The sequence below is a fragment of the Vulpes lagopus genome, chromosome 10 (assembly GCF_018345385.1).
Source record: "Vulpes lagopus strain Blue_001 chromosome 10, ASM1834538v1, whole genome shotgun sequence".
Taxonomy (NCBI): Eukaryota; Metazoa; Chordata; class Mammalia; order Carnivora; family Canidae; genus Vulpes; species Vulpes lagopus.
The window spans coordinates 91,701,252-91,728,622 of NC_054833.1; the positions used below are offsets into that span (position 1 = coordinate 91,701,252).

A 27,371-nucleotide genomic window follows, 5' to 3' on the forward strand; every position below is an offset into this window, starting at 1 on the left:
AACAGGTGGTGAGAGAACAGGAGGAGCGTCTGTGAGAGCATGTTGCTCCCTAGGACAGGCCTTGGCATGACCACCAACTTGGAGGAGGCAACCCTTGGTAAGTGTATACAAAACACCTTGGTTTTGCACCATTTTCAGAGACGGGCTCCTCTGACGGACATTCCAGGAGTCCTTCCTGGGTTGAAAGCTGTGCCACTGTCTCGGCCATGAGACTGTGCTCTCTGTTCTCATGATTTATTTAGGACATGCTGACTCTAGCCATACGTGGTAACAACAGTGCTAACATAATATAAAAACCTGATCCTTCTACTGTTCAAAAATCCCAAGTGGAATTCTCAGAAATAGAGACAAAGAAGAACAGCCATGTCCCACACTTTCTTTTCTTGTGAATTAGTATAAATACAAACCACTAAGTGGTCAAAGGCAGAGATCAGCTACAGACAATGACCTGACCTCTCCGACCCTAGCTAGGTGGGACATCTCCTGCCTAGGAGGTGAGAAACACACAACGACAACCTGCTGAGAACTGACCTCCACAGGTCCAGCCCAATGACCTTATCTCTAAGACAGGGTTCGGAAGCAATGACTGGGGACCGTGGGCTAACTCTGCACTGCTGCAGCTTTCAGGTGCTTCGGGGCTCTGATGAAAACCTCAAGTGTGTGTTTCCAGATGAAACTGAAAGCAGAGGAACTCCAATCTAAACAAGTGATTTAATCTAAGGTCCGCTACACTTCTCCCAAAGTGTTCAGGGGGTTCCAGATAAAACCCAAGAGGTGTGGTCGCTGACCCCTCATGTTTGAGCCCAGGAACACATTCCCCAGGCCCCCATGCAGGGCCGACACCAGGCCCCCACCAGTGGTGACAGACATACACGGGTATTTCAGATGGGGGAGACCAGATGGCTGGTCTCCAGGATACCAAGTACTATGGTCTTGAGAGTAAAGAGGCTCTATGTTTGTGGCTCCAGGTCATCTTCTATAAAACAGGAAAATTCTCCAGACTCTCTTTCACAATTATTCAAAGATTATACATGTCTCTTTAACAGAAACTCTTCAGAAGGGCATAAAAATGTCAATCCTCAAATTCACCAGCAATTTCACTGGATCTTAGGAAGCAAATCCCTCCCTAGAAACTCCGATGGCTGGAATACTCGGCCTTGTAAAAATAGTTCATATCCGGTATGTACAATGACTATTTCAGTTATGTTTTGTCAGAGTTTTTTTTAAAGGCTGGTGATTGGCGTTTTGCAGTAAAATCCATGAAAAAAACCCTACCGTATCCTAATATATAGCTATTGTACAGACATGGCCATCAACAGCATTCACGTAAATTCATAGACAACAATGCTAAAGTGATAGTGGAGTGTCATCTACAAAGCAAAAAGCTACGTAAAATCCCACAAAGAAACAAATGTGGCCTTGAGCCCCAATGTCCAGGTGGCCACACCCTCTAGGACGTCTGTGCCAGCAGGGGTAGAGCTAGCTTTTCCCTAAGGCTGACACTGCACCACCATCTTGCCCCCATTCCTCCCCATGGCAAGGCAAGGTCTGGTGACCCACACAGCAAGTAGGTATTAAGTGAGAGCAAGTGAGCACTTACCTGCCCATCCTGGCCTACGTGGTGTATCTGTAGATTGCCCTGCAGAATGAGTGAAAAAAGGAGAGATCAAGGACCAGAACAACTTCCAGATACAGTGACACAGAGGCAGGATTATCCCATGCCATCTGTGAATAACCAGCAAAGCCATTAGTGTCAGTTCTACAAAAATTCAATCCCTTGTAGCAATAAAAAAACCCAAGCAAAAGAAAAACTGAGTTTACAGATACTATTTTTTCTGATGAAAACAAACTGAAGAAAACACTATACTCACCCACCCCCACCCTGACACCAAATGAAAACGTCATTTCTTTCCCCACTTTTTAATTTTGAAATAATTTTAGATGGATGGGAAAAACCAGAAGTCACACAGGGAGGTCCCATGTACATAAGCCAGCACCCCTGACGGAGACGCCTTACACACATGTGCTATCCCAACCCAGAAGCACACAGGACACAACACAACCAACCAGGTCACAGCCCCACTGGGGTCACCAGGGTATAAATGTATTTTCATTTGTTTAGGGAAAAACTATTGTTTTAGGTCTAACAGACTCTGTTAAAACTTCTTGCAGATACCTTCATCTTGCAAAATATTCAATTTTTAAATGAACATGGTAAAGTTTTATTGTGTTAAGAAGACAATCTCATAGGGGCGCCTGGGTAGTTCAGTGGTTGAGCGTCTGCCTTTGGCTCAGGTATTGATCCTGGGGTCCTGGGATTGAGCTCCATACTGGGCTCCCCACAGGGAGCCTGCTTCTCCCTCTGCCTGTGTCTCTGCCTCTCTCTGTGTGTCTCTCATGAATAAATAAAATCTTAAAAAGACAATCTCATATTGTAACTTATCACAAACTAATCATTAATGGCATCAGCAATTTCTTTTAATCCATTGCATTCTAATTTCAAAATTCTAATTTTCTAACCAAAACAAAAAAATGCTGGATTACATAGACAAGAGGGATGTGCTTATGAAATCTGAAAAAAAAAAAAAAAGGCAAACCCATGAAATCCAAGAAATATTCAAATACTTTTTTAGTAAAAACAATACAAAAGCGGGCAGCCCAGGTGGCTCAGCGGTTTAGCCCTGCCTTCGGCCCAGGGCGTGATCCTGGAGACCCAGGATCGAGTCCCACGTCGGGCTCCCTGCATGGAGCCTGCTTCTCCCTCTGCCTGTGTCTCTGCCTCTCTCTGCCCCCACCCCCTCTCTCTCGCTCTCCGTGTGTGTCTCTCATAAATAAATAAAATATTAAAAAAAAAAAACAATACAAAAGCAAATCTATATTGATTTTCCTCCAGGAGGCTACCAGTCAACCATGCGCGCCTTGTGCAGTGAAGGATCCTGGCAGACGTCTCAGGCCACTAGCTGGGCCTCACACTTCTCTTCACCCCTAAAAGGGAGCTCCCCCACCTCAAGGAAACACCATGCCCGCAACCTCCTCCCACCTCACCCTCTATTCTCCTTTCCCATCCAATGCTGCTGCTGCTCCAGCAAGCTTCCTGCCTTGGCTTGCCTGCCCGCCTACCCACCCATGAACTGACTATTCTTGATGTCAGGCCCTCCCCTCAGGTGAACAAACAAGGACTGATTCAGCAGGACATCTTCACCCACCCCCAGAGCCCCTGTGCCTCCTCCCTTTGGACACAGCCTCCAAGTGAAAGCACCTCTGTCCAGTAATAGGTCCCGAGGCCATCTCCCCATGGTCCCTCTCCCAACACAACCACCTCCTGAGGAAACAGGAGTCTGGTGGTCACCGCTGGACATCTGTGTCATCTGGCAACTGGCAGCCATCCACCTCATGTGACCAAGGTCAGAGTGGAGGAAGCCCAGGTACTCACCTCGCTGTCCTGCGTGATTTGCACCTGCTCCCCTTGTGGCACCTGCGCGATGTGGAGATGGCCCTGTGGGATCCGCAGCAAGAGAAGACACCGAGAAGCATCAGAAGAAAATGAAAGCCACAGGAAACAAGAAATGCTTTCGGAAATTTTTGTCCTTGATTACCTGCTGATAATTCAAGACAACTAACTCCTCAATAGTATGACACAACACATATGTAGTATATACAGCCCCTTGAAATCAAACTTTTGGTGTATAACACATACAGAAAGAACACTTTGCAATGATTCTTAAAGAAACACTGGGGCCTAGGAAAGATCTGTTTAATCTTCAAATGTTACCAAACAGGGAAATTCAATAATAGGAAAGACATCTGGAAAAGAAGAGAAATAGAAATTTCCCAGAAAATTAAAAGAATTGTTTTTTAAAACATACTATCAACTTGGAGGGACCAGAAACCCCAAGGAAGCAGCAGGTGGTCTCCTAGGGGCCTGGGAGTGCTGGAAGGCCACACAGCAGTGCGTGAGTGGTGGGAAGCCTATACATGAGTGTCTACGCTGAATATGTGTCAAGCAATGTGTCTTAAACACAAAATTATTTAAATAGGTGGGTAAACACCAATAAAGAACCCTGCTAAAGCACACTTAGGTTTGCAAGGCAGCAGACAACTCCTATAAATGCAAAAGTGGCTCAACATCGCTGCAAAATTTTCTGTTGCTTTGGTTTTACTCTGTGCAAACTGGATCAATGTTATCTGTCCTGGGATTCCTTCAAAGACTTTCTTATACTAAGATAAGAGTATCTGCCTTTGTAACTGTCAATTAAACAGAGAATTCACCATTCATCACTGCTTTATCTCCTCTGGAAGATGAAGAAAACCCCCCTCTAAAAGCACTCGTTAGTGCTTTCTGGAAGCCCGCCCTTTACCAAGCAGCACTGTGAGTGCCATGTCAGACCTAAGGCCACCCTGAAACTTCCAGGAAAAAGCCCTCCTGCTGCGGGCATGCAGTGACGCAGCTGGGTGGGACTACAGCATCAACAGGAGCCCAGAGTATGCAGGAAGTGTGCACCTCCCTAACAAAGCTCCTGCCCTCGGGTTCTCCCCAGCCATAGGACCCAGGAGGGTTCTGGAGGAATTTCTACCTGGCCATGCCATGCAAAGCAGGGTGAGGCAGGTGTGTGTTGGCAAAATGCTGGGTTAACTGCCACACAAACTTAGTGCACATCACAAAGTTCCAAGGAAGTGCTTCACGCTAGCCAAGGTCACTAGCTTTCTCTAGTGATCATGGAAAGAAATGATTGTTTTCTTCCCTCAGTAAAATGGTACCTGTGTTCCTGAACTGAAAATCATCTATGGTGCATCTACACTGCCTCTCAGCAGGACAGGCAAAAGCAGGGATGGTCGAACAGCCTGACTCTTAGAGCTGACAGTGGGCACCAGGGCAGTACATGTCGGGGAGCCATGATGGGCCACTACCAAGGACACATCCCTTCAGGAACTGCCCTCATTCATGAAATGCAAGAACTGGTACCCCTAACAACTTCTACTTTAAAATGGTACGTTTACCTCACCCCAAGCTACCACAGCATGACCCAGAAATGCAGGGGAGGCTGGTGGTGGCCCTCCCCACTGGCCATGCCCCAGCCCCAGCCCAGCCTCCCCTGGCCTTCGTGGAGGCAGAATAGTGAGAAGGGTACATACTACTTGGACCTGTCCGTCTTCTCCGATCTGGTGGATCTGGACCTGCTGGGCATTGGCCAGGGCATAGTGCAGGGCCTGAGGCGGGGGCTGTGGCATCTCACTGGTGGGGGGCGGTGTGCTCAACACGGTCTCTGCGGGGAAGTACAGAAGGCCTTAGCAACCAGCCACGTGCACGCCTCTGGGCCTCCTGCCCTCCCAAGGCCCACACTCCCACGGAGAGGAAAGGACCAGACTCCAGTCGACAGGGCCCGACAGAGGAGCCCCAGCATTCTGTACACACCATTAGTTCTAAGTGCAAGGGAATGCAGATTTCTGACCTGTGGACAGAAAGAGAAAGAGTCTGAAGGACTGACTCCTGAGACATAGGATTCCCATCTACTGGTTAAATGCAGTTGCTCAGGATTTATCGGCAAAAATGAAAAATAGGAATAAAATTGATAATAAAGTCTATTTTACACCGGCAGCAAATAATACTTGTTCTTGTACAATTAAACTCACTGGGGAGAAAGGGAAAAATCCCCATCCACTTCTTTAAAGATACGTTTCCAATAAAACTTTACTTCCTTCATTTAATCCAAAATAAGACGTTTGTGCTGACGTGCTATATATTAATTTTAGTTATAATGATATCTTAACAGAATTTTCTTAGACACTTAGAATATTAAGGCCTCAGAAAAATATTGATTTTGTGCATGGTTTTCAGCATAAAATCTGAACTACGGTGGACGGATGGTAAGAAAAACACATATCTCAGCAGGATGAAACTTGGTAAGAAGCAGACGACTAACACGAATGGAAGGAGAAAAAAAAACAAGGACATAAAATGTCTGATGGCCCAGCAAAAGATTTTCATGTGTTTTTTAACAGCGCAATGGTGGTAATTAAACTGACACGGGATATTGACTCCATTGACTACGTGTGAAAAAGTAATGTGGTGATGTGAAAACGTTAACACTTGTATTATGTCAGAAATTACATCCTTTTTAATGATTTCAGTGAACAATTTTAGGTGTCAACGTTTTAAAATATTAACTTAAAAAAATAAACAAATAAAAATAAAAAAATAAAGTCTACTCTGATAGTAAATAAGAATTACATAACTTAATAGATTCCCGAATAATTTCTGCTCTAGTGTTAATAAAAAAAAAAAAAAAATCAAGTGATCTTGCCAGTTCTCAAATGGTTCAAAAATACAGGAAGAATGATGGTCCCCAAGGTTCTAAAGAAACTACAGAACACAGGACGTGTGGGTATGAAGTCAATGGTTTCCAAACCTAAGAATCAAACGTTTGCATCTACCAATTAATCAACAACTCCCTAAAAATCACACAATGTATGTAGACCAGTTTAAATTCATGTCTCATAATTTGTACTGATATCAAAGCCCAGTGCAAAAAAACATGTTGGTGACTTTTTTGTGATCAAGAATCCTTCAGAGCCGACAGTGCTGACGCTGGTGAAGGTTCCAGACCACAGCGCCCCACTGTCAGAGCGCACGTCAGGAAGGCAGGCCGCTCCAAGGGCCCCCCCTCTGCTGACCTGGCTCTTCTCTGCATCCAGAAGAAAGGCAGCTGCACACACAGACGGGCAGGCAGCAGACTGTTACAAGCTGGTCCTCTGCAAGCCTAAACTACAGGCACTGCACAGACACTCCCTCGAGGCTTTCAACTCACTGATGAGGGCTGCAGGGCGCGCAGAGGCAGCTTTCACAGGGAGACGCAGCCGTCTTTCACTTAAGCAGTACACAAGTTCACACGATACTACCAGACAGGAAAGCGCAATGCAGATGTCCTAATGAATTGATTTTGTAAACATCCATTGGCACTAGTAATTTCACAGTCTGTGCTCACAGGGATAGCACTAATTCAGACTTAGAGGAACCTGGGCTCAGAATCTCTTTATAGCACGTATTTAGAAGTTCCTTTTTTTGTCTGCTGATAATTCAAAAGTAAACAAGGCACACAGCTGGAATCACTACCAATTCCAAATTAAGCCAGCCAGGAATCCAGGAATTTTACTGGGTTATTTCTGTCACCATCTCCGATTTGCCTTGGGAGGCTGGGAAGATGCCAACGGAGCAGTGACAGACCACCAGAGGCCCTTGAACTAACCACCTACTTTGCTCTATCTGATTTTAATGAAGAATGTGGCACAATAAACACAGAAACAAGGACAGCAAAGGAAATTTACAAAGCCATGTGCTTTTTAGGGGCGCCTGGATGGGGCAGTCCACGAAGTGTCTTACTCTTGGTTCCAGCTCAGGTGGTGATCTCAGGGTCAAGTGATCAAGCCCTGCAACAGGCTATGCACTCTGTGAGGACTCCACTTAAGTTTCTCTCTCCATCTCCCTCTCTCCCACCCCCAGCTCTCCCTTGCTCTCTCTCTCAAATAAACAAATATTTAAAAAACATAAAACCAGGGGCGCCTGGGTGGCTCAGTGGGTTAAGTGTCTGCCTTCAGATCATGATCTCAGGGTCCTAGGATCGAGGCCCACATCGGCCTCCCTGTTCAGCGGGGAGCCTCCTTCTCCCTCTCTCTCTGCTCCTTCCCGTTCTCTCTCTCTCTCAAATAACTAAAATCTTTTTAAAAAAATAAAAATATAATAAATAAAGCCATGTACTTTTTAAAAAGTTTGATAAAATAAAAATACATTTTGTGTTTCTCTCAGAAATTCAATTCCAGTGCTCCCTGGGAAGCCTCTGGCTGCTGGTGGACCGCACAGGAAGCAGCCCTTGTGACTAAAGAGCTAGAATGTGAGGCCGGGTGTCGCAGCTCAGAAAGGCAGTCCCAGTCCTCCCTCGACAGACACCTGGGGCCACAGGAATGTAATTATGCTCCTCACCCTCCTCCCTGCTCACAGCTGGGTGCAGAGACCGTGGCAGAGGCAGCAAAGTTCTCTTGTGCAATGACACCCACTCCCAAGTCCTTGTGTCCCTGCCCCACGGGCACAAGTGTGGTAAGCTCCTGAGGAAAGGGCCAGGACGCAGGCCACGAAAAGTGCTGCTGTGTTCTGTGCTTGTTCCAAAGCCACCGGTGCAGCCGGTGTTTGAAACCATCCATTCCAAACAACACATCCTGAGACACTGGGCACACGTCCCCCAGGACTTGGGCATGGGACACACGCTCAAGTGGTGGCTACTCACCGCCCACAAGACGCCAACAGCACCTGAGACTTACTCAAACCCAAAGCATCTCTGAAGAAATATGGACACATTTGTAAACAAAGGAAAAACAGAAGAAACTCATCTCTGGTTAAACTGAATTATTGTCACTCAGTTTAAAGAAACGCTAATGACTGGAAGAGCGATGAATAGTTCCAAACAAACAAGCATGAAACTAAGTCCTATAATCTCCAACCACATAACACGACCCACACCTGAGTAGGAGGTAAAGACCGCTCAAGTCTCATTGAGGCGAGCAGCAGAGCGGCCCAAGCCCTGCTCGGACGGACAGCTTCCACACTCCAGGGTGGTCCACGGCAGCTCAAGGGCATCACCTGCCCCTTGTCAGAAACACCATCTCAGCCACTGCCTGGACATCCTGAGTCTGAATCTGAACACGATCCCCAACAGCCACGCTGCCTCGCCAGAACCTCCAGAGATGGGCTCCATCTTGCCATTCCTCCCCATGTATTCAGGACACACACAGTGCTGATCGTGGGTCCAGCTCTGGCCAGGCCACATGGATTCCCAGGGCGAGGACGACAAAACCCCGTTCTGCCTAAAGCCCACCTCCCTGAACCCACGCTGCCCACGCCTGCCCTCCCAGGACCCACAGAGACAGTCTAGTTCTTCGAGGAGTCACTGTGTCAGCACGTCCCACAACTGCTGCCTCCTGACGCTCCCGAGCCAGAACTGCTAACTGTAACAGAAAGGCCTACATTCCTCAGAAGATTCTTCCATACAGCAGCTCACAAAAGCAGGGCTTTGGGGCACAACTTGTGTGGCCACCTCCCATCTTCAGGAATTGCTGGCAAGTTACTGCCAAGATGACGGGAGGAAAACGGCATCCTGAGGTCTGCCTCAGAAAGACAAAACCCTGTGAGGACTCCAGGTGACCCGGTCACCACAGGGCTCCGGAATAAGAGTTCTGGCCGACCCTGCCGGGGCTGCCCTGAGATCCTGACCCTAGCTCAGGTTCGAAGAGCCATCGCCGAGGGAGCCACTGTGGAGATTTTTTTTTTTTTAAGGTTTTTGTTAAAATATTTTGAGATGTGTGGGGTGAAAGGCAATACTAAAATCACACTGCTGTTCCTAGTGAACATTTTCCTCAGGAAAAAAAGAGTCCTCCAGCCATGCCGGCGAGGAAAGTCTAGAACGTCCCCCACCTGTGCTGGGGAAGTCTCACTAAGGCCCTGCTCTCAGAGCAGTAGTGATGAGCACTACAACCTGGCACTGCTGCTCCCTCCCTCTGCAGTCCCCACACCAGCACTGTGCTCAGGGACTGGGTGGAGGGACACACGGCACAGCGGCTCACAGGGACCAAGCAGTCCCAACCTTGCTCCTCCTCCCAGCATCAGGCCTCCTCAGAGGTCCGGCTCTCGAAGCCCTCCATCTGGAAATCTTCCAGAAGGGCCTGGAGGTAACCCACCCTGTAGGGGGCACAGAACGGGGCTCCAGTCACTGCGCTCTGACCCGGTGGGTGGCCGTGGCTGGTGGCAGGCCCACGGGCTCACTCTGGACCGCCGCCCTCGAGTCCCACAGGGGAATGCTCTGCGCGGCTGAACGAAGCATACCTGAAGTGCTGTACGAGGACGACGACGGCGTTCTCCTTGAGAAGCTCTTGACGGCCAGGCTCTGACCTCGCTGTTTTCGCCGCCAGGCCGTCCGACACTTGGAGTCGATGCTCTGTTTGATTCGGTACCAGTCAGACTCCGTGATTCCAAATTTATAGAAAAGGTGACCTGAAAGCACACACCCATGTGGAAGGACATGAGATAAAGGTCTCTCCTTGCATCCTGGTCATGTGGGAGCAACTGGAACACAAAATGTGATTGGGGTTGAGAATCTCCCCTAGAGGTGCACCTGGGATATTAAAAGTCCTTGTCTAATGAACTTTCACAGGCCCCCAGGACGCCCACACTCAACTCTGACCACTCGTACCTCACACAGGGCACTGTAGCTATCCTGAACCCTGAGAATAAAACCAGGGCCCATGACTCTACTGGAGCCCCGTTTCCAATCACCAACTCACCTCCTCCTGAGCCTCTGTGTCTGCTGCTGTCCCCCCTTTCCCGAGTCTTTGCTCAGACACTACCTCAGCCTAAGGGCTCCCCTTAACCAGCCCATCGGACCCCAGGGCCCCCTGCACCCCAGGCACCTCTCTAGCACCTCAGAGAACTGATATATTTACTGTGTTTGGTATGCCACAGAGCCCAGATGACCCAGGCACATGGCAGATGCTCCAGCACCAACCAGTGCACTAAAGGGTGGTGACAATTCAGCTGAAGACATTCTTCCAGCCCTAGTCCGAGGGTGGCTTATGTGACTCAGTGTGCCCTGCCTCTGCTTGTCCATCAGGAAGAAAACCACCTTAGGGCACATCAGTCTTCATTCTCAAGAACCCTGCACACCCCGTGGAAGGGCATCTCCTTCACTCTGCCGCCAGCCATGGGTACATGCGGCCTTGCCGTGGTTCTCCCGCCACCCAGGGGAGCAACTTATTGGCACCCACATTGGTTAACCACTTCCGCAACACAGGCCTCTCAGGACATGCCTTTGGTCCCCAGCGACTTCCTCACCAACAAGGAAACCAGGCATCAGGGAGGCCACCAAGGGATGGTGGCAGATGTAGACCCTCACTAGACACTTCACCTCTTCCTGGTGTCAACAGAAAGTAACAGTCACGAGCCTGGGAACCACAAGAAACACTCTTCAAGGGGGTGACCTCTTTTGGAGCTGGCTCGTGAAACTTCACTGATAAACGGGAAAATAAATGAATGGAATTCAAAACTTCAATAAAAAAAAAAAAAAGGAGCTGAACAACATCCTGTTCTGCTAGGAGGGCTGAGTTTCCACCATCCATGGAGTTTAACAGACACATGATCCCTAAAACCTCCCACCAAGACCACTACACAGAGATCATCACCAGAGTAAGCACCTGTTTTCCAAATTCTATATAAGTGTTGAGTTTCTTTCCTCTTGGAAAGACACTTCTTGATTTTATGAGCACATGCTTAAGACCAATCTGACTCTAAACATGACGACCAAAATTTCTATAACTTAGAGAAAAGGAATTAGGTTGAGGAGGAGGAGGATTTACAGGATCAGAAAGAAAAACAATCCAAAGTATTTTAGCAGGGATCCCTGGGTGGTGCAGCGGTTTGGCGCCTGCCTTTGGCCCAGGGTGCGATCCTGGAGACCTGGGATCGAGTCCCACGTCGGGCTCCCGGTGCATGGAGCCTGCTTCTCTTCCCTCTGCCTGTGTCTCTACCTCTCTCTCTCTCTCTGTGACTGTCATAAATAAAAAAAAAATAAAATTCTTAAAAAAAAAAACAAAGTATTTTAGCAGCACTTCATAATCCTCGTACACAAAAGGAAATACACACATGAAATGGCAATTCTTTGCTGATTTTCAGGTCATCTCTAAAATAACCACAGATTATTAATCAGTATTTGCTGCGCACTTGCCACATGCCACGTACGGCTTTTAGTACAGGGGCTAACTCAGAATGTTCTGGGCTAGTTACCAATTCTGGTGACAGGAGCCCAACTACGGGCTGCGGTCATTCAGGAGCCAAGGGCAGCAGTGGTCCCCAAGGGAGAAACAGCAGTCACGCATCCCAGAAGGCCCTCCAAGGACACGCTTCAATGAAGAGGAACGTTTTACACCGTCCTCCTATGCTCCCACCTTCAACTCAGGGAGAAACCTTTCAGATGTCTCCAGGAATTAATGATATCTGTGGAATTGGGATAAATGACATTGTGTGGAACTTTAAAAACTTGTTAATAACAGAAATGAATATCTACAACACCTACAAGGAATATAAATATAATAAGCGAAAATGCTGATATTTAAATTTAACTTTGTAAAAACCAATTTGCCAGTTCAACCAGTTCAAAACCTGGCTTCCGTCCTTTGAAGAAAAAACATACATTCACACAGTTACACACATTCTCCCAAGACCTCCCATCACGTATTCCTTCCAAAAGCAAGCCCGGACTCTACCTGGACAGCAAAAGCCACCCTGCCCGCTGCCAGGAAACCATATGGAGTCCGCAGCACAGCCTCCTCCCCTCGCAGAGGGCACTGAACTGAGGTGGGGAGTGCACCCCTAGGTGCATGCCATTCTGGCTTCAGCTCTGCCTTGGCCTGGGAACCTGACACTGCTGCTTTCTCTAATAGCACCCAAACAACCTCAGCTTAATGAACAGAGGAAGAAAAATCTTAATGAGAAACTTATTTTGATTTTAACTTTTTTCACACTTGTTGAAGCATCTTCTCTCATGTTATCTGATGCTTACAAGAAAACCTCACGAAATAAGAATGCCAATACCCTAGCTTCAGTTTCTGTCCAATTATCAGTTAGGAGTGAGAAATGATCATAAAATCCAGGCCTCCTGGCACCCACCCAGATAGAACAGCAATGGTGCCTCCCTCTGCCCTGCATCCAAGCCCCCCACCCCATGCACGCACAGGAGACCAGCGCCTCCTCTCCTGACCTCCCTGCACTAGGCTGCCACCCTGGCTGCCCCATGCAAGACACACAACCTGAACACAGCTTCCAGGGCCCTGCCCCAGCATACAGGGTCCCCAGACACCTGTAGGCCTTGTGTCCTCTGCAAGGCAAGCCACTTGTCCCCTCACCATCTTGAAGGAGAGTGCTCAGGAGGCAAGCACCTCACCACCCTCCCCCCAAAGACTGCCCCTGGAGCCTCTTCCCCAGATCCCCTGGCAAGCTGTCTGGCCACCCCCCCACCCCCACCAAAGAGCTGCAGCTCCATCTGCTGCACCGTTAACTGCCTTCCAACTTCCTGGAATGCCTATCCTGACACTGGTGGTTCAACCCATAAAACCAGATTCCCACTCCTGCACCCACAAGCCCCACAGAGGGGCTGAGACTCACTGTGGGAAAAAGGAACAAAACTGGTAATCTCATGTCCTTGGTGGGTGGCAAATGGCTTATCATACACAGAGGAATGAAAACACCATCACTGTTAATGTAATCTCAAGTTCAAGCAGAAAGAAAAGCAGAAAACTGAGTGTGAGAAATTTATTTCTTAAAATTAGTCCTGACTTGATAGTGACTAATGCAGAAAAACAACAGAACTCTTCAGCCCCCGAGTGAGGGGGACTAGCTGATATGTCTCTCCATGCACTGTTTGTCTGTGTCCTGGTGTCAGAGCCAGGTAAGCCTCCATTCTCCAAGCAGCGGAGGCCTCAACAACCGAGAAGCATGAAGGGGAGTGGAGCCTGAGGACCTCCCTGTGGGTGGGCAATCTATGAGCAAGGGCTCCGATGGTCTCTCACCTATGCTCAGCAACCCGGCCTCCCAGCTCTGCACTCCCACTGGCCATCTCAGTATCCCTAAACACACGTGTTGGGTACCTCCACCTCCAATAAGCTGTATCAGACACTACTACATCTGATCACCAAGTTTCCAGCAACCCAGGCCCTATCTGTGCACTGTCGAGTGTCCCCCATAATGCATGTCCTTCCCAGGACCTCAGAATGTGACCTCCCTTGGAAACAGGGTCTTTGCAGATGTGATTAATTAAGATGAGGTCATATGAGGAGTCTAGTGGGCTCTAGATCCAACATGACTGGTGTCCTTATAAGGAGAGAAGAGAAACATATCCACAGGGAGGAGACGCAAGTGTCAGCACAGGCAGTGATAGGAGCTGTGTTGTCACAAACTGCCAGCCACCACCAGAAGCTCCTGGAAGGGGCAGAGCTCAGCGCGTGGCCCTGCCGACAGCGTGATTTCAGACTTGCAGCCTCCCGGGCTGAGCCAGCAAATTCCTGCTGCGTGAATCCCCTTGGGGTGAAGGGCTCCACTACAGCTGCCCCAGGGCGCTCCTGCACCCCACAGCCCAGGGCAGCACAGTCAGCACACCCAAACTCATACAAGCAAGAGCAGTCCTGAAGCACGGCCTTCTGCCAGCGTGGCTGACAAGACCGAATGGGCTGACTGCAGTCCTCTGTATGCAGAAGCCTCGTGAGGATCTCTCCTCCACGTCTGCAGGCTTCCAGATGCCTTCAGAGACCCAGAGTGGTCTATCTGACATGCGATTTCATTTCCTTCCTAGCAACTCACACAACTTGCTCTAGCACCCAGTCTAAGCAGAGGCTCACGTGATTTGCTAGGATGAACCCAGGAACAAAAGCCATACTATACTCTCAATTCGAGGGGAGAAAAGCAACTGCTTGCATTCTTAGGTGACTTCCCTCAGGAAAGTGTTCCCAATTTTTAAAGTTACAATAATATGCTACTTAGGCATTGAGCACACAAATGGTAGGGTCAAGTTATCCAAATCTGGGGGAAGCCCAACAGTCCTGGAGAGCCCTAAACAAGCTGACACCCTGAAAAGCAAACATGCTTTTCATGGAATATTTTATGCACTATTTCTCGCTTTCAAAAAAACCTCCTTGTTCCCTCATTAGAAAGGCAGTTCTTAGAAACACAGCCTATTGTATGTTTTAAAATGGTCATTTTTTCCCCAGTAAGACTGGGATGGGAGTCAAGGGGAGAGGGACATGGCCAGGACCTACTGTATGCAGGGGGGGGAGGGTGTTGGCCCCAAGTCTGCTCTCTATGTACGAGTGAGGGGCAAGGGGGAACTGGCACATGATTAACTCTCCAAAGTCCTGACTGAAACCCGGCCTGACTGCACTGCTCTACCCCAGGATGATGCCTTGATGCACCCACCCCCTGCTGCTGAGGGCTTAGGGGGAGCCCAGGCTTCAGAGTACCCACAGGCAAGCGCCTGTGCAACCAGACCGGGTGCTCTGCTCTCCTGCCCATCTCGTCCCCGAGCTTCACCCAGGCCAACAGCCGCTCCCTGCTTCCAAACGAAGATGCCAAACCAGCACCTACTCTGAACATGACAGAGCTGGATGCTCAGGAATTCGCGTCCTGCCTGATGGCCTCTGTTGTTGAGGGTGCAGCAACCTGTACATGATAAGCTACTGAGCGTCATCCACAGGTGCAGCCCTCACCAGATGTGCAGTGCTACAGGCCCCAACCCTCTGCTCTTCTGCTGGGAAGCGGTGGACATGGGGCACCCATGGTGAACGGGCGTGCATGCTGCAGACCCAGAGCCACGGTTAGATGGCTAGTTCCAGGACACAGCTGCTACCTACCAACAGGACTCCTCGCCCACTCCCTCAGCAGTGGCCTTGGAGGAATGGAAGCTCAGTGAGGGCAGGCCCTGCCTCTTAGGGGACACTCCCTGTAGATGGTCCATCTCAATTCCAGTGATTTTCTTTTTAAAAGATACTTCATTCTTTACATACTACACATGAAAAAGAACAAATGTACATAGTCTGGGTCAGGAAGGACCCACAGGTTTCCCCTGCATGGGAAAGACACATGGCCAAGTTTGCCTGCTTACAGAAAGCAGCTATCCACAGCAGCCCTCCACCAGCCCCGGACAGCCTGATCCCCAGAACCCTTCTGTCCCCCCTGTTCTCCCACGAGAGGACACGGGTGGCCCATTCTCCTGCCAATGTGCTCACAGGGTCCTGCCACCTGGCTTCAATGCAAATACAACCATTCTGCTGGTAAGTCAGAGGTTTATGAGAGTAAATTAGTCATCTGCTATATAGAAAGTGGGCCATCTTCCTCAGCATGCAGTGATAAAGGCGACCTTCTGAGTTTCTGTTTAGCCAAGCCTTGCTCATGTTTCCAGAATCCCTGGAATCCATCAGCACCCCTCTGCTTCCACTGCTGCAGACCTGGGCTGGACACCCTCATCAGTCTCCCAACATGGCCTCTCTAAGAGGCCGCCATCCTTCTTCTGTCTCCCCAAAAGCCAGCCAGCCCAAGACCCTCCCTCCCCAGAGCTCATTTACCAAAGCTACACTACCCACACAGCACGGTGGTACTGGTCACATGGACATGGACTCAGGAGCACTCCCATCCCACAGGAGGTCATGACCAGAGGCCTTGTAGGGGGACTGCATACCTGCAGGGCATTACCTTCTGGGGTGGAGGGTTCAGCCCAGTTGGCATGGGTGCATGTGGTGCCATGATTGGTAAGCACAGCCAGCAACCCCCTGTTGCTGAGCACAGTCCCCCCAGGGGGACACTGAAGTCTGCAGGGCTAGGAGAAAACAGATGCTCCCTTGCTAAGCTGCTGCCATGTGGCAGCTACCAGGCAAGATGCTTACCTCATGCTTCCTGATACCCTGGGAAGGCGGCAGTGCTTCCCAGATGGAGGACAGCTCACAGGCAGGCCAACCTCTCTACGCACAGGAAACAGGGCTGGCCCTTTTGGTCAGTTCAGCATGTTCCCCCACACCACACAGTCTCTCTGGGCATGAGCATGTCGATCCCATCACCATGTGCTTCTGCTCATTGTCCCACACCACCTGGCTTCTCCATCCCTCTCCAGAACCTCTTCCAAGCTTCTAACAACCCACAAGACACAGCCTGTATGCAGGGAGCCCATACTCCTTGACAGATGCTCTGAGGTACATCTCCAAATGAGAGGCAACCATGCTCCAGCTTCAGGTTCTGGGAGATGTCAACTCCCCACGGGAAGAGCAGTCCACCCCCCAGAGGCCATCATGCCTACACAGCCTGGGCCTGGGCCTGGTCCAAGCCGCTCACGGAGCCTCCCCATTAGGGCTGCCTCTTCTAACCTCCCAAGCACACTGCCAGCCAGGGCTTTGGCCATTGACAAACACCGACCACACATGGAGTCTACTGGGAATCGTGGACCAATCTCACTCATCTTCACAAACCTCCTGCACGGGGCACTATGGATCATGCAATCACACACCACCGCACAGCACCCTGTCAACACACAACCATGTGTTCTCGGGCTGCACGCACACCACGTGCCTCGTCACAGACCGGAGAGGTGTGAGCGAGTGCACTGGAGGGTTCTGGTCAGCATCCTGCTCCAGAGCAGGGGCTGGCAGTTGGCAGCAGCCCACTACCTGCATTTAAAGATGACGTTTTGTTCAAATACAAGCAGGTCTGTTTGTGTTTGGCCTGTGGCTGCTTCCAGAGCTAAGCAGTCACAAGAGACCCTGAGGCCCACGGAGCCTAACACATCCACTGCTGTGGCCCTCCTGCAATTCTCTGCTCATCCCTGAACCACTCTGGCCCCATTTGAGGAGCTGCCATCACCTGGCCACACGAACAGTCTCCCAGAAAAACAGACGAGGGGGCCCTGAGGGTCTGTGACAGACCTCCCCACCCCCCAGTGGTTCAGAGAGGAGTGGGAGAAAGCCCAGGGCCAAGAGACAGGGAAACCAGGATAATGAGCCATTTTAGCGTGAGCAGGGAGCTAGATTCCATGTCTCAGACACAACCAGATGAGTCAGCAGTCAGCAGGAAGCCCTCAGTTTTAATCAAAAGTCTGTATAAGTGGCCATAGAGAAAAATACTCCCGCTAGTCTTACAATAACTGTGGAAAAGCCAGCCTGTTTCTCTGTGTTCCTAACAGGAGACTCGGGGATCACACTAGAGTTTCCGGTGACAAACACAGCTCTTTCCCAACGGGACAGCACCCTCTCTGCTCTGAGATGGTGAACTTGGGTGAACTCGATCCCCCTGTGCCAGCTCAGACTTAAACTCGACATTCAAGCACAGTGACTCTCCAGAATCCGTGTCTCACACCCGGCTATCCAGCCCTTCCATTAGAAATCTCGGGTCTCCTAAGTCCACTGCTTCGTTTCACGTTGGATCATAAGCCACAGCACTGTCTCCCAGAGTCAGGCAAGCTCGTGGAGTGGACAAGCCCAGGGCAGAGAGGCATGTGGGTGCTGCTGAGAAAGACATGGGTCACCTGCCCCCCGCTTAAATGTCACCAACAGGATATAGGGACTACTGATTTGAGGTGGGGCACTGTTCAGAGAGGAGGAACACCACACAGGCTGTGAGGACATCAGGACCAGTACTATATGCTAGCTAGTCGGGGAGGTCAGCCCCTAACTACACAGCCCTCTCTTGAAGGAGGAAGCAGATGGCACCCTGCTTGTGCCACCGGGAAGCCCAGGAAAGGCCATGTTCAGTGGAGGGCAGGGAATACTGTGGCTCTGCTCCTCCCCGACCTCCAGAGAGGCCCAAGGACTGGTGGAGCCAGGGTCTGAAAGGCCCACGTCCCCATGTTTCCCACGGCAGGCACCAGCGCTATTTACTGAAGGGGATGCTCCACCCGGAGCCTCTGTGGCTAGCACCAAGGCCAGCAGGCCCTCCAACCCCAGAGCATAGGCTCAGCCAGCCGTGACCTGTGACCAGGCACCCAGGAAGGCCACACTTACAGCGGATCCCATAGATGGTGAGGGGGTCGAGCTGCTTCTTGCCGTGCTTGCCCTGGCCGGAGAGGTTGGACACAGCCTGCACCTCCCGGTGGAACAGGTAGTCGAGCAGCGTCAGTGCCATCTTCTCGGCTGTGCGGCAGTTGGTGCTGATGTGAAGCATGTCGGAGGGGATGATGGCACAGCGCACCCGCATCTCGGGGTTGTTCTCGTCGCCCAGCCACGTGCCATTGGGGTAGTCCTCTGAAAGAGAGGAGACGCAGTCTCATGTAAGTTCACAAGCCCAAGTCCCCTGAGCTCAGCTCAAATACGTTCAACACAGATCCTGCATGGTGGTTGCTGGTGAACAGCTCCCCCAATTTCCAAAGCGTGGCTGGGAGCACAGGAGGCAGCCCCCAGGGTCACAAAGGGCATGTGATGAACAGAAACTGGCACACCGTTCCAACGAGAGTCACCTTGGTTCCCACCGCCCACCCTCAGAGACGGACAGCAGAGTTGCTGCCACGTGGAAACACTCTCTCGTCTCCCAGGCTGGCTTGCACGGCCCCCCCGCCCCAGCTCAGTTCAGAGCAAACACAAGGCAGAGCACCTGCCCTGGGGCCAGGCCGTGCCAGGGAGCCAGGCCTGCCCCCCACTCTTGCCAGTCTAACAGGAGGCCCCGCAGCACCAGCCGCGCGTGCCACCCAGACCCACATGCTGGCCCGCAAGTCTGGAAGAGGTGACACCAGGCATGCGCTCACCTCTAACAACAGATTCTCCTCACATCCTGGCGGGGAAAACACCACAAATAACCTAAGATAACTGCGTTTGTTTTAGGTTTGCTGGCATCTGGCAGGGTGGTGAACAACAGCGGGCTGAGCCCTCTGGCGCCTGGGGCAGGGGACGGTTCCGATGGCCATTCTGGAGGCCCTGAGTGGCAGGACCGCCTCTCAAACCTACTCGCAACCCTGTCCCTCACGCCTCTCCTCAGCACTGCTCTGAGAAGAAGCCTCAGGAAGGCCAGGCACATCCTAGCTGAGACGAAGGACGTTACTGGCACTGCCCCACACTGTGGAGGAGGCAGCTGGCAACTCAGCGGGACAGAGGGCTCCAGGTGTGGGCTGACCAGCCCATGCTCTCCTCCTTGCTGTGGAGTCCTTCCATGAGGATGGGGCGCTCCCTTGCCCAGCTTTGTGGATGTCCCCTGCCCCCCACTCCCTTCGCCCCTCTGGCCTCTCAGAGTGAACCGAGAAGTCTATCAATTTAAAGCACCTCTAACCTCCTCCTCAGAGCACTGTGATCTCCCTCCCTGTCTTGTGGAAACTTCATTCCCTGCCACACGCTTTCCTGAACACGAAGGAGTGCACCATCTGTGCTTTTAAAATCTCAAAGGTACTACCTGCAGAATGAAACCCCCCGAGCCTTGCTTGATCACAGAAGCAGAGTCCCTAGGAGGAGCAGGGGTCCCAGGAAGAGTGGGGTCCCCAGGAGAGGTGGGGTTCCCAGGAAAGGCAGGGTCCCCTGGAGGAGCAGGGACCCCAGGAGGAGCAGGGTCTCCTGGAGGAGCGGGATCTCCAGGAGGAGCAGGGTTCCCAGGGAGGAGCAGGGTCCCCTGGAGAGGAAGGGGGCCAGGAGGAGTGGGATCCCCAGGAGAGGTGGGGTCCCCTGGAGGAGCAGGGTCCCCAGGAGGAGAGGGGTGCCCTGGAGGAGCAGGGCCCCAGGAGGACCAGGATCTGGTGCCTGATGAGTTGCAGGTCTCCAGGACCTGGGTACCCAGGGGGCTGCATGCTCTGCTGGGACCTGACTTCTGACTCAGCAGACCTGACATCCTTAAATGTGTCTGGAAGCAGGTGCTGCTCCACAGGGTGCCATGTGCTCCAGCTACTTCCAGCATCATTTATTCTTCCAGGTCCCCTCACACCCAGACTAGCTACCCCATCTAGCTGCCTAGTCTGATCTCTGCCCATTGCCCACAGGAGAGCACTTTGGGAGGAGGGCTCCAGAATCAGCAGATGGCAGAGCCACCCCCCACCCACCCCAGCAATCGATTCCAGTCTCTCCTGTGCAAACTGAAAATCACTACACACCCCAAACTCTGGCTTTCTCAAGGACGGTGTGAGATGCAAACACCCAGAGCTCAGCGTTCACGGTAGGGGAGAGGGGGATCCTCATCTTCTCAACTTTTAGCAAAGCCACAGCAATGATCATGAGACAGGCACAAGGCTGATGTATGGAGAGATGGGGGCAGGCAGTGGGGAAACCTCTCTACCAGGGCCGTGCCGGCCACACATCCACTGGCACCTATCCAGCTCTCCGGAGGAAGTGAGGACACCATAAGGCAGAGACCAGGCTGGCAGCCAGCCCCTGGTTCCGAGCTAGACCCTTAGAGCAAAGGGGTTGGCTTTGCTCGACCATGGATTCCATCTCCCTGGAACAGCTTTCCAGCCATGGTAGTGACCCAGTCTATATGTGAAAGGGCTTCAAATACACACTAACTTAAAGGAGCCTCAACCTTTGGCAGAAGGAAACAAACCAAGAGAATCATCGATTCTGCCAGGAAACCTAGCAGCTTCCCAACCTCTTCTGACCCCAACATTGAAGCCAGTTAGGGTGTGAGCATGCCCCTGCATAAACAGGCCACCAGGGGAGAGAAGGGACGCTCATAGGGAGGGACAAAACCTCCCCTGGGCAGCTGGGATGCAAGAGGGACACCAGCTTTCTGTCAAGTGGCTGTTAGATCACGCCACAGCCAGGTCATCACCACTTCAGGATTTCTCATGAGCTTTGTTTTGAATGTCCTGATGTTTACATTCCAACCTCCACACACAGGAAGAAGTCCCCACAAAGGGCAGCCCACCCCGCCCTGCTTTGCGGAAGGCCTGGAGCAGAGCAAGTGGCCAGCCCAGCGGTGACTCACACAACCAGCCCCTCACGGGGAGCCCCTCCCAGCTGAGCTCCTGCATCACGAGATTTGCATGAACATCAGGCGAGCCTCAGCAACTCTGTCCAGAGGACCACGTCGCCATCGGGGCGGACCCGCAGCTGGAAGTACTGCTTAGCTGGGGTTGAGGCTAGGCTCCTGACTTTTCCTAAGGATGGAAAACAAAACACAAATCTGACTTCTGCAATTCAGAATAGGCCACAAGGAAGCAGTATCATTTCTGAGAAACATCAATGTATGAGCACGTGCTCAGTAGATATGTGTTTCTGAACATCGATCAGCTACTATCACATGGTTAGTCTACCCACAGAAAAAAAAACGGACAAGTAACCTAAGTACAGATGGGATGGGACTTGAAGGGGGCTGTCTCGAAGTCATATCCAGAATGTCAAAAAAGCTGCAACTTCTCAGGCATTTATTGATTCACCTATAAATACTTACTGGCCAATTCTATGCCTGGCACTGGGTCTAATGCTCAGGATGTAAACCCTCGGTAACCCAGTCTTCACTACACCACACAGAGTGGAAAGATTTCCCTCCACCTGCAGCAGTCAATCAAGCCACAAAGCAAGTAGGGGAAATAGGAAGGACAGGGGAGTGACCTGGTGTACGCTGAGGACTGAAGGGCAGGGGATGTTCGGGGGGAGGGCAGTGACAGAGGACACACAGGACTGGGGATGGGGCTACTCATCAGTCCAAGAAGCACCAGGGCTCAGTTCAGGACCTGTGGTGTTGAAACCTTCCCACATTCCAACACTCACTGCTGATTTAACTGTAACTACGGTCGAACCAGAGGTCTGGTGTCTAGTGGCACCAAGCAGCATCTCTGGACCTAAGTATTTGAACAGGAGGATCCACGTGAGCCTGCAGGGAGGGGTGGTGGCATCCTGAGCCACAGGGGTCCCAGGGCAACACTGCGCCTGCATTCCAAAAGTGTAAATGCGAGTATTTTCAAAGTGATTCCATAGGAAGGAAAGGTGATTTCATCTATGTGAAAGCAAATACGATGTTAAATGAGTGAGAAAACTTACAAATGACAGTTAAACCTCATTTTTTTTCATGTCAAAAATAATCATCAGTAAGAGTGATCAGCAATGGGTAGGTCTGTATTCGCCAATTGGTCTCTGCTAAGTGGTGCCGCAGAACAGGACATGGGACGTACTACATGAACCCAGCACCTCTGCTGCAGCTGAAGGTGCTCCAACAGAAGCAGGAGAATGCGGGAGATCCCTCACCAAGTCAACAAAGGACACTGGCTTCAATGTCCAGCTAGGCCCTGCTCCATGCTGACACCTGCCCATGGACAAAGGAGCCTGTCCTCCGTGCCAAGCACAAAGAATATTCTGGAGGATGAAAGAGGTCAGTCTAGACTCCTATAGTAAGTATTATTTCAAGAGATGCTTTTCCCTCTCCCAAAAGTAAATGAGGCTGGGATCCCTGGGTGGCGCAGCAGTTGGGTGCCTGCCTTTGGCCCAGGGCGCAATCCTGGAGACCTGGGATCGAATCCCACGTCGGGCTCCCGGTGTATGGAGCCTGCTTCTCCCTCTGCCTATGTCTCTGCCTCTCTCTCTCTCTCTCTGTGTGACTATCATAAATAAATTTTTTAAAAAATTTTTAAAAAAAAGTAAATGAGGCTAAAACTTAACTTTCCTTATCCCCTGCTCCCTTATCACTCCTAAAAATAATACTTTAAATTTCTCTGACAACACAGAAGATGATCCAGAAACTTTATCCAATCTAACATCTCAAACTTTTACAAGGCATTTTATGACCTGTTTATAACTTATTCGTCCCTAACTTCACTAGATGCCCTGTGAATGGCAGGTGCATACTCATCTCTAAAGCGAGTAGTCAAGCTAGGCAGACAAGGACTACACCCTGAGTAACACTGACCAACCACACAATGAAAAATCCCCACCATGGAAGCATCCCTGTGGGAATGGGGACTGGGGCTCCACCACCACCATCACCACTATCTGTGGTCCTCCAGGAGATGGGCAGCACCTCCATGACCCTGTGGCAAGAGGACAGGCCTCAGGTGCAGGTCCCTCACAGGTCATGTTGGCTGACCCCTGGCTCAGCTCTGCTCCCCTTGGAAATACTCAGTTGTTACTAACTCACTTCCAACTTGGGAGCAAGAAGCCAGGCTAGACTCTAGCTTCTCACCAGTGACAATGAATCATGTCTTTTAAATGGGAAAGATAATGAAAACACCTTCCCACATAAATATTTAAGAAATTCACCTCTTGACAATTCAAAAAAGGATATGTTTATTTTACTAAAATAGCCTGGTCATTTTGGGCATCTGAAATAATAGAAAGACTCCACTGGCCTTATTTAAAAACTACCAAATTATAAGAAAAATAAACTTACCTTCTATTCTAATTATTTAAACCTTCAATGAAATTAACTAACACTTCTGAAAAACCTAATAGTAAAAAAAAAAAACCTTCAGCAGTAACTTGAATGTTCTTCCCACTAAACACACACTTCAGTACAAATATCTGTTCTGAGGTTCTACTTCAGCACCAGGAAGATGAAATGTGCAGAAAAGAGCCCCAAGATGCAAGCGCGGCCATGCGGCCACCATCGGCCAGGCTAAAGAGAGAAGAGCCAATTTCCCTGCATGAATCTCTCTTCCCAGACAGCATCAACGTGACCTACCCCGTGCCAGCACAGGGTTGGCTCCCTGCTGAGCTGCCTTGATCCAGAGGCGCCATGACTCATGGCACTGCTGCACGTACCTGTGCATCACCTCGGAGTGGCATGGCAGGGGACAATCCAGCAGGTGAGTGGCCACTCCGGATGCCATTAGGCTTTGCCCATGGTGATCCGCCTGCCAGCAGAGCATCCCACATGTCCACAGCTCCCAAAGAGGGAAGGCCAGGGGTCTCAGCTCTACCCCTGGAGGCCCCACATGCTCACTGACAGCCGCCTGTTACAGCGGTGTCTGCTGGCTATTACTGAGACGCCACATACTCAGTTCTCCAGAATCGTGAGAGGGGACACTACCCACAGGACAGAGACCAAACCAAAAGAAGGCAACACTTTGTGATTCACCCAGGGCCCCAGGATTATTCAAAGAAAGAGAACATGGTGCCAGCTCCCCAACACAGCAAACTTCCTGTCAACCTCATTCAAGGTCGGCTCCCTCCCATGTCCGGGCAAGTCTTCAAAGAACAGATTCGTGGTCAGGACTGGTGTCAGGCTGTATCCTCCATCTATATCAAAAATTCACTTTCATCTGGCTTTTGTACAGGACTGCCCAAACTGTTCATGAATTTCAAAAGCAACATGCCACAGCAAATGGAAGAGATGGTCCCAGGCAGGAATGCCACCACAGGGTAAACCCACAGAGTTCACAGGGCAGGTGATGGCAGGCCAGTGCCAGCAGCCTTCAGGCTGCTCTGCTTCACATGAGTATCACGGCTCCGTGTTTCCAGGGACTGGACAAGGACTGACTGCACCTGAAATCATGAATTTCTTCCACCTGAGGCAGAAAATACCAAATGGGAGGGTGGGGGTGCTTGGGCAGCTCGGTCAATGAAGCACCTGGCTCTTGGTTTCAGCTCAGGTCATGACCTCAGGGTCAACACAGATTCTGCTTGGGATTCTCTCTCCCTCTACTTTCCCCTCATCGTATGTATGCACGCATCCTCTCTCTCTCTCAAAAGAATAAAATTAAAAAAAAAAAAAGAATTCTGCACGTAATACATGCAACAGTTGATCATTGTGCTACCTACAATTATCTGTCCCATAAAAAATCATATGCCAGGATATTCCAGGATCCTGGAACCTATTTTTATGCAAAAATAAAGCACACTTGTCACAACTTGTCAGCTGTGGCCATCTGCTAGCTAAACTTCTATGAAGACCACATACAGATGTTTCAAAAGCATCCTCGTGTATCAGTGGATATTTAATGAACACTTGGCATGAGAAGAGGGTCAGGAAGATCTAAAGAAAAAGGTCTTAAATGGCATGAATGGCCGCAGGCCCAGAGGACAGCAGCCGGGGCCAGGTGGCCCCCAACAGGTTGTCCTTCCTTCAAAACCAGGGCTTTTACAATCACATGAAACAGAATTGGAGAATTTCCAAATCCATAAAATTGACATTCAACAAACTACAACAAATTACACAGATTCTGATTCAGAACTGGTACATCCTACCACTTTCTTTCAAAGTGCTTTTTCGGAATGGATTATTTCTGTTTTGTTGTTGTTGAGTGGAAAGATTTATTTAGTCATTTATTTATTTATAAAGATTTTATTTATGTATTCATGAGAAATACACAGAGAAAGGCAGAGACATAGGTAGGGGGAGAAGCAGGCTCCCTTCAGGGAGCCCGATGTGGGACCTGATCCCAGGACCCAGGGATCACGACCTGAGCCAAAGGCAGATGCTCAACCAGCGAGCCACCCAGGTGTCCTGAGTGGAAAGTTTTAAATCAGTTCTATTATTACAAAATTTTTACCAAGGACACTCAAACCTTTCTTAAGGTGAAAATAGGATTCTACTCAACCATGCCTGAAGCAGCCTGCACCCAGCCGGCCACGTGCTGAGCTCCCCATGGGAAGACCTACACCACAACCTCCCTGTGCCTCAAGCCCACCATCCCATCCTGCCCTGCACAACTCCCCATCCTTCTACATGTCTGATGAGGGAAGGGGCCGCAGTTTAACTAATGTGCCCATTTCTCTGCCACCACAGCTTGGGAGCAGGCCGAGAGCCTCCAGAGAGAAGGAAGCCCGGCACAGGCAACACCCCGACGAAGGCCTTATGAGGTGCTGGGCGGGACCTGTGCCCTCGGGGCTGAGGGAACAGAGGGGGCCTTCCCGCTACCAATAGGGTGGCAACCTTGTCCTGCAGTGTGGCAAACGCACACCCTGTCACACACCCAAGCTGAAGTCCAACCGCTTCTGTACATTTAAAAAGGACCAAACAGAAAAAGCTACCTGGGAGCCTCTGCTCATTTGCCCTAATGCCCTCTGGGTTCTGAGGCTACAGAACCCCGCTCCACTGTCCACTCCTGCTTTCAGAGGCTGCGAGGCCTGGTCAGAGTCACAGAAACTACTTTAGAAAATGTGTGGGATCAGCAGTAATACATGGACCATAAGGTACTTAAGAGTTTCTTCCAAGCTGGTACAACTCCATGCCAAGGCCCATCACTGCACTGCCCTGCCCGCTCTGCATTCACCTAGAGGGTGCCAACCACTCCTCCAGAGGCTCCACTCTCACCTCTCCCCTGGCCCTCACTCTCCGCTGCATCCAACTCACCACATCCCCCCGAACCAGAGAGTTCCAGGAGCAAACATCATCAGCTTCCGGAGTAGGGACTGATGCAGTATGGCGTTCTCCATGCCCTGTGGAGGGGGGACAGTGGGGACAAGGAGGCCCACAGGCTGGGGAGGGGAACCAGAGGCTCAGCTATGCTCATGGAGAACAGCCCTAGGAACGAGCTGACCAAGGCTTTCCAAAACATGCCCTCCCAACACTGGATCACACATGACACTTACAACTGGGCATGTTCTGATTGTGCCCATTATTCACGTGTGTCACCTGAAATGAGCACCAAGAACACTCCACCCTTAGATCAACCTAAACAACCAGACGGCCTGCCTTTCTGGAACTAGGCACAGTCAACTCTGTACCCGTAGCCCAAACAACCATGCTCATCTGGGAGTGATGTGACATCTGTAAGCTATAAACAGATTGATAATTTGGGGTTTTTAAATGGGCTACTCAAGGGGGTCGAGTTACATATAAGATAATAAGGAAAAGGGAAAAAAACAAACGGTCTTTGGTACTGAAGCCAACACTTTCCCCCACAACTCTAAGCACATTCCACAGAAACCACATGAGCACACACTGAGTGAGGGACAAGGCC

General features: G+C 50.5%; 1 protein-coding gene across 6 annotated transcripts in view; it reads right to left on the bottom strand.

Moving 5' to 3' along the window:
* LOC121499627 (BTG3 associated nuclear protein) overlaps nt 1-27,371 on the bottom strand; it is a 105,699-nt gene that overhangs the window by 23,198 nt on the left and 55,130 nt on the right. For 4 of the 6 annotated variants that reach the window (XM_041770485.1, XM_041770481.1, XM_041770483.1 and 1 more), the window contains 5 exons: nt 18,568-18,807; nt 9,869-10,036; nt 5,134-5,264; nt 3,434-3,505; nt 1,601-1,639 (listed from right to left, as the gene is read on the bottom strand). In XM_041770485.1, the coding sequence (XP_041626419.1) occupies nt 1,601-1,639; nt 3,434-3,505; nt 5,134-5,264; nt 9,869-10,036; nt 18,568-18,807 (650 nt within the window). The remainder of the gene's footprint in view (nt 1-1,600; nt 1,640-3,433; nt 3,506-5,133; nt 5,265-9,868; nt 10,037-18,567; nt 18,808-27,371) is intronic. The other 2 variants (XM_041770486.1, XM_041770484.1) reach the window with 1 other exon arrangement.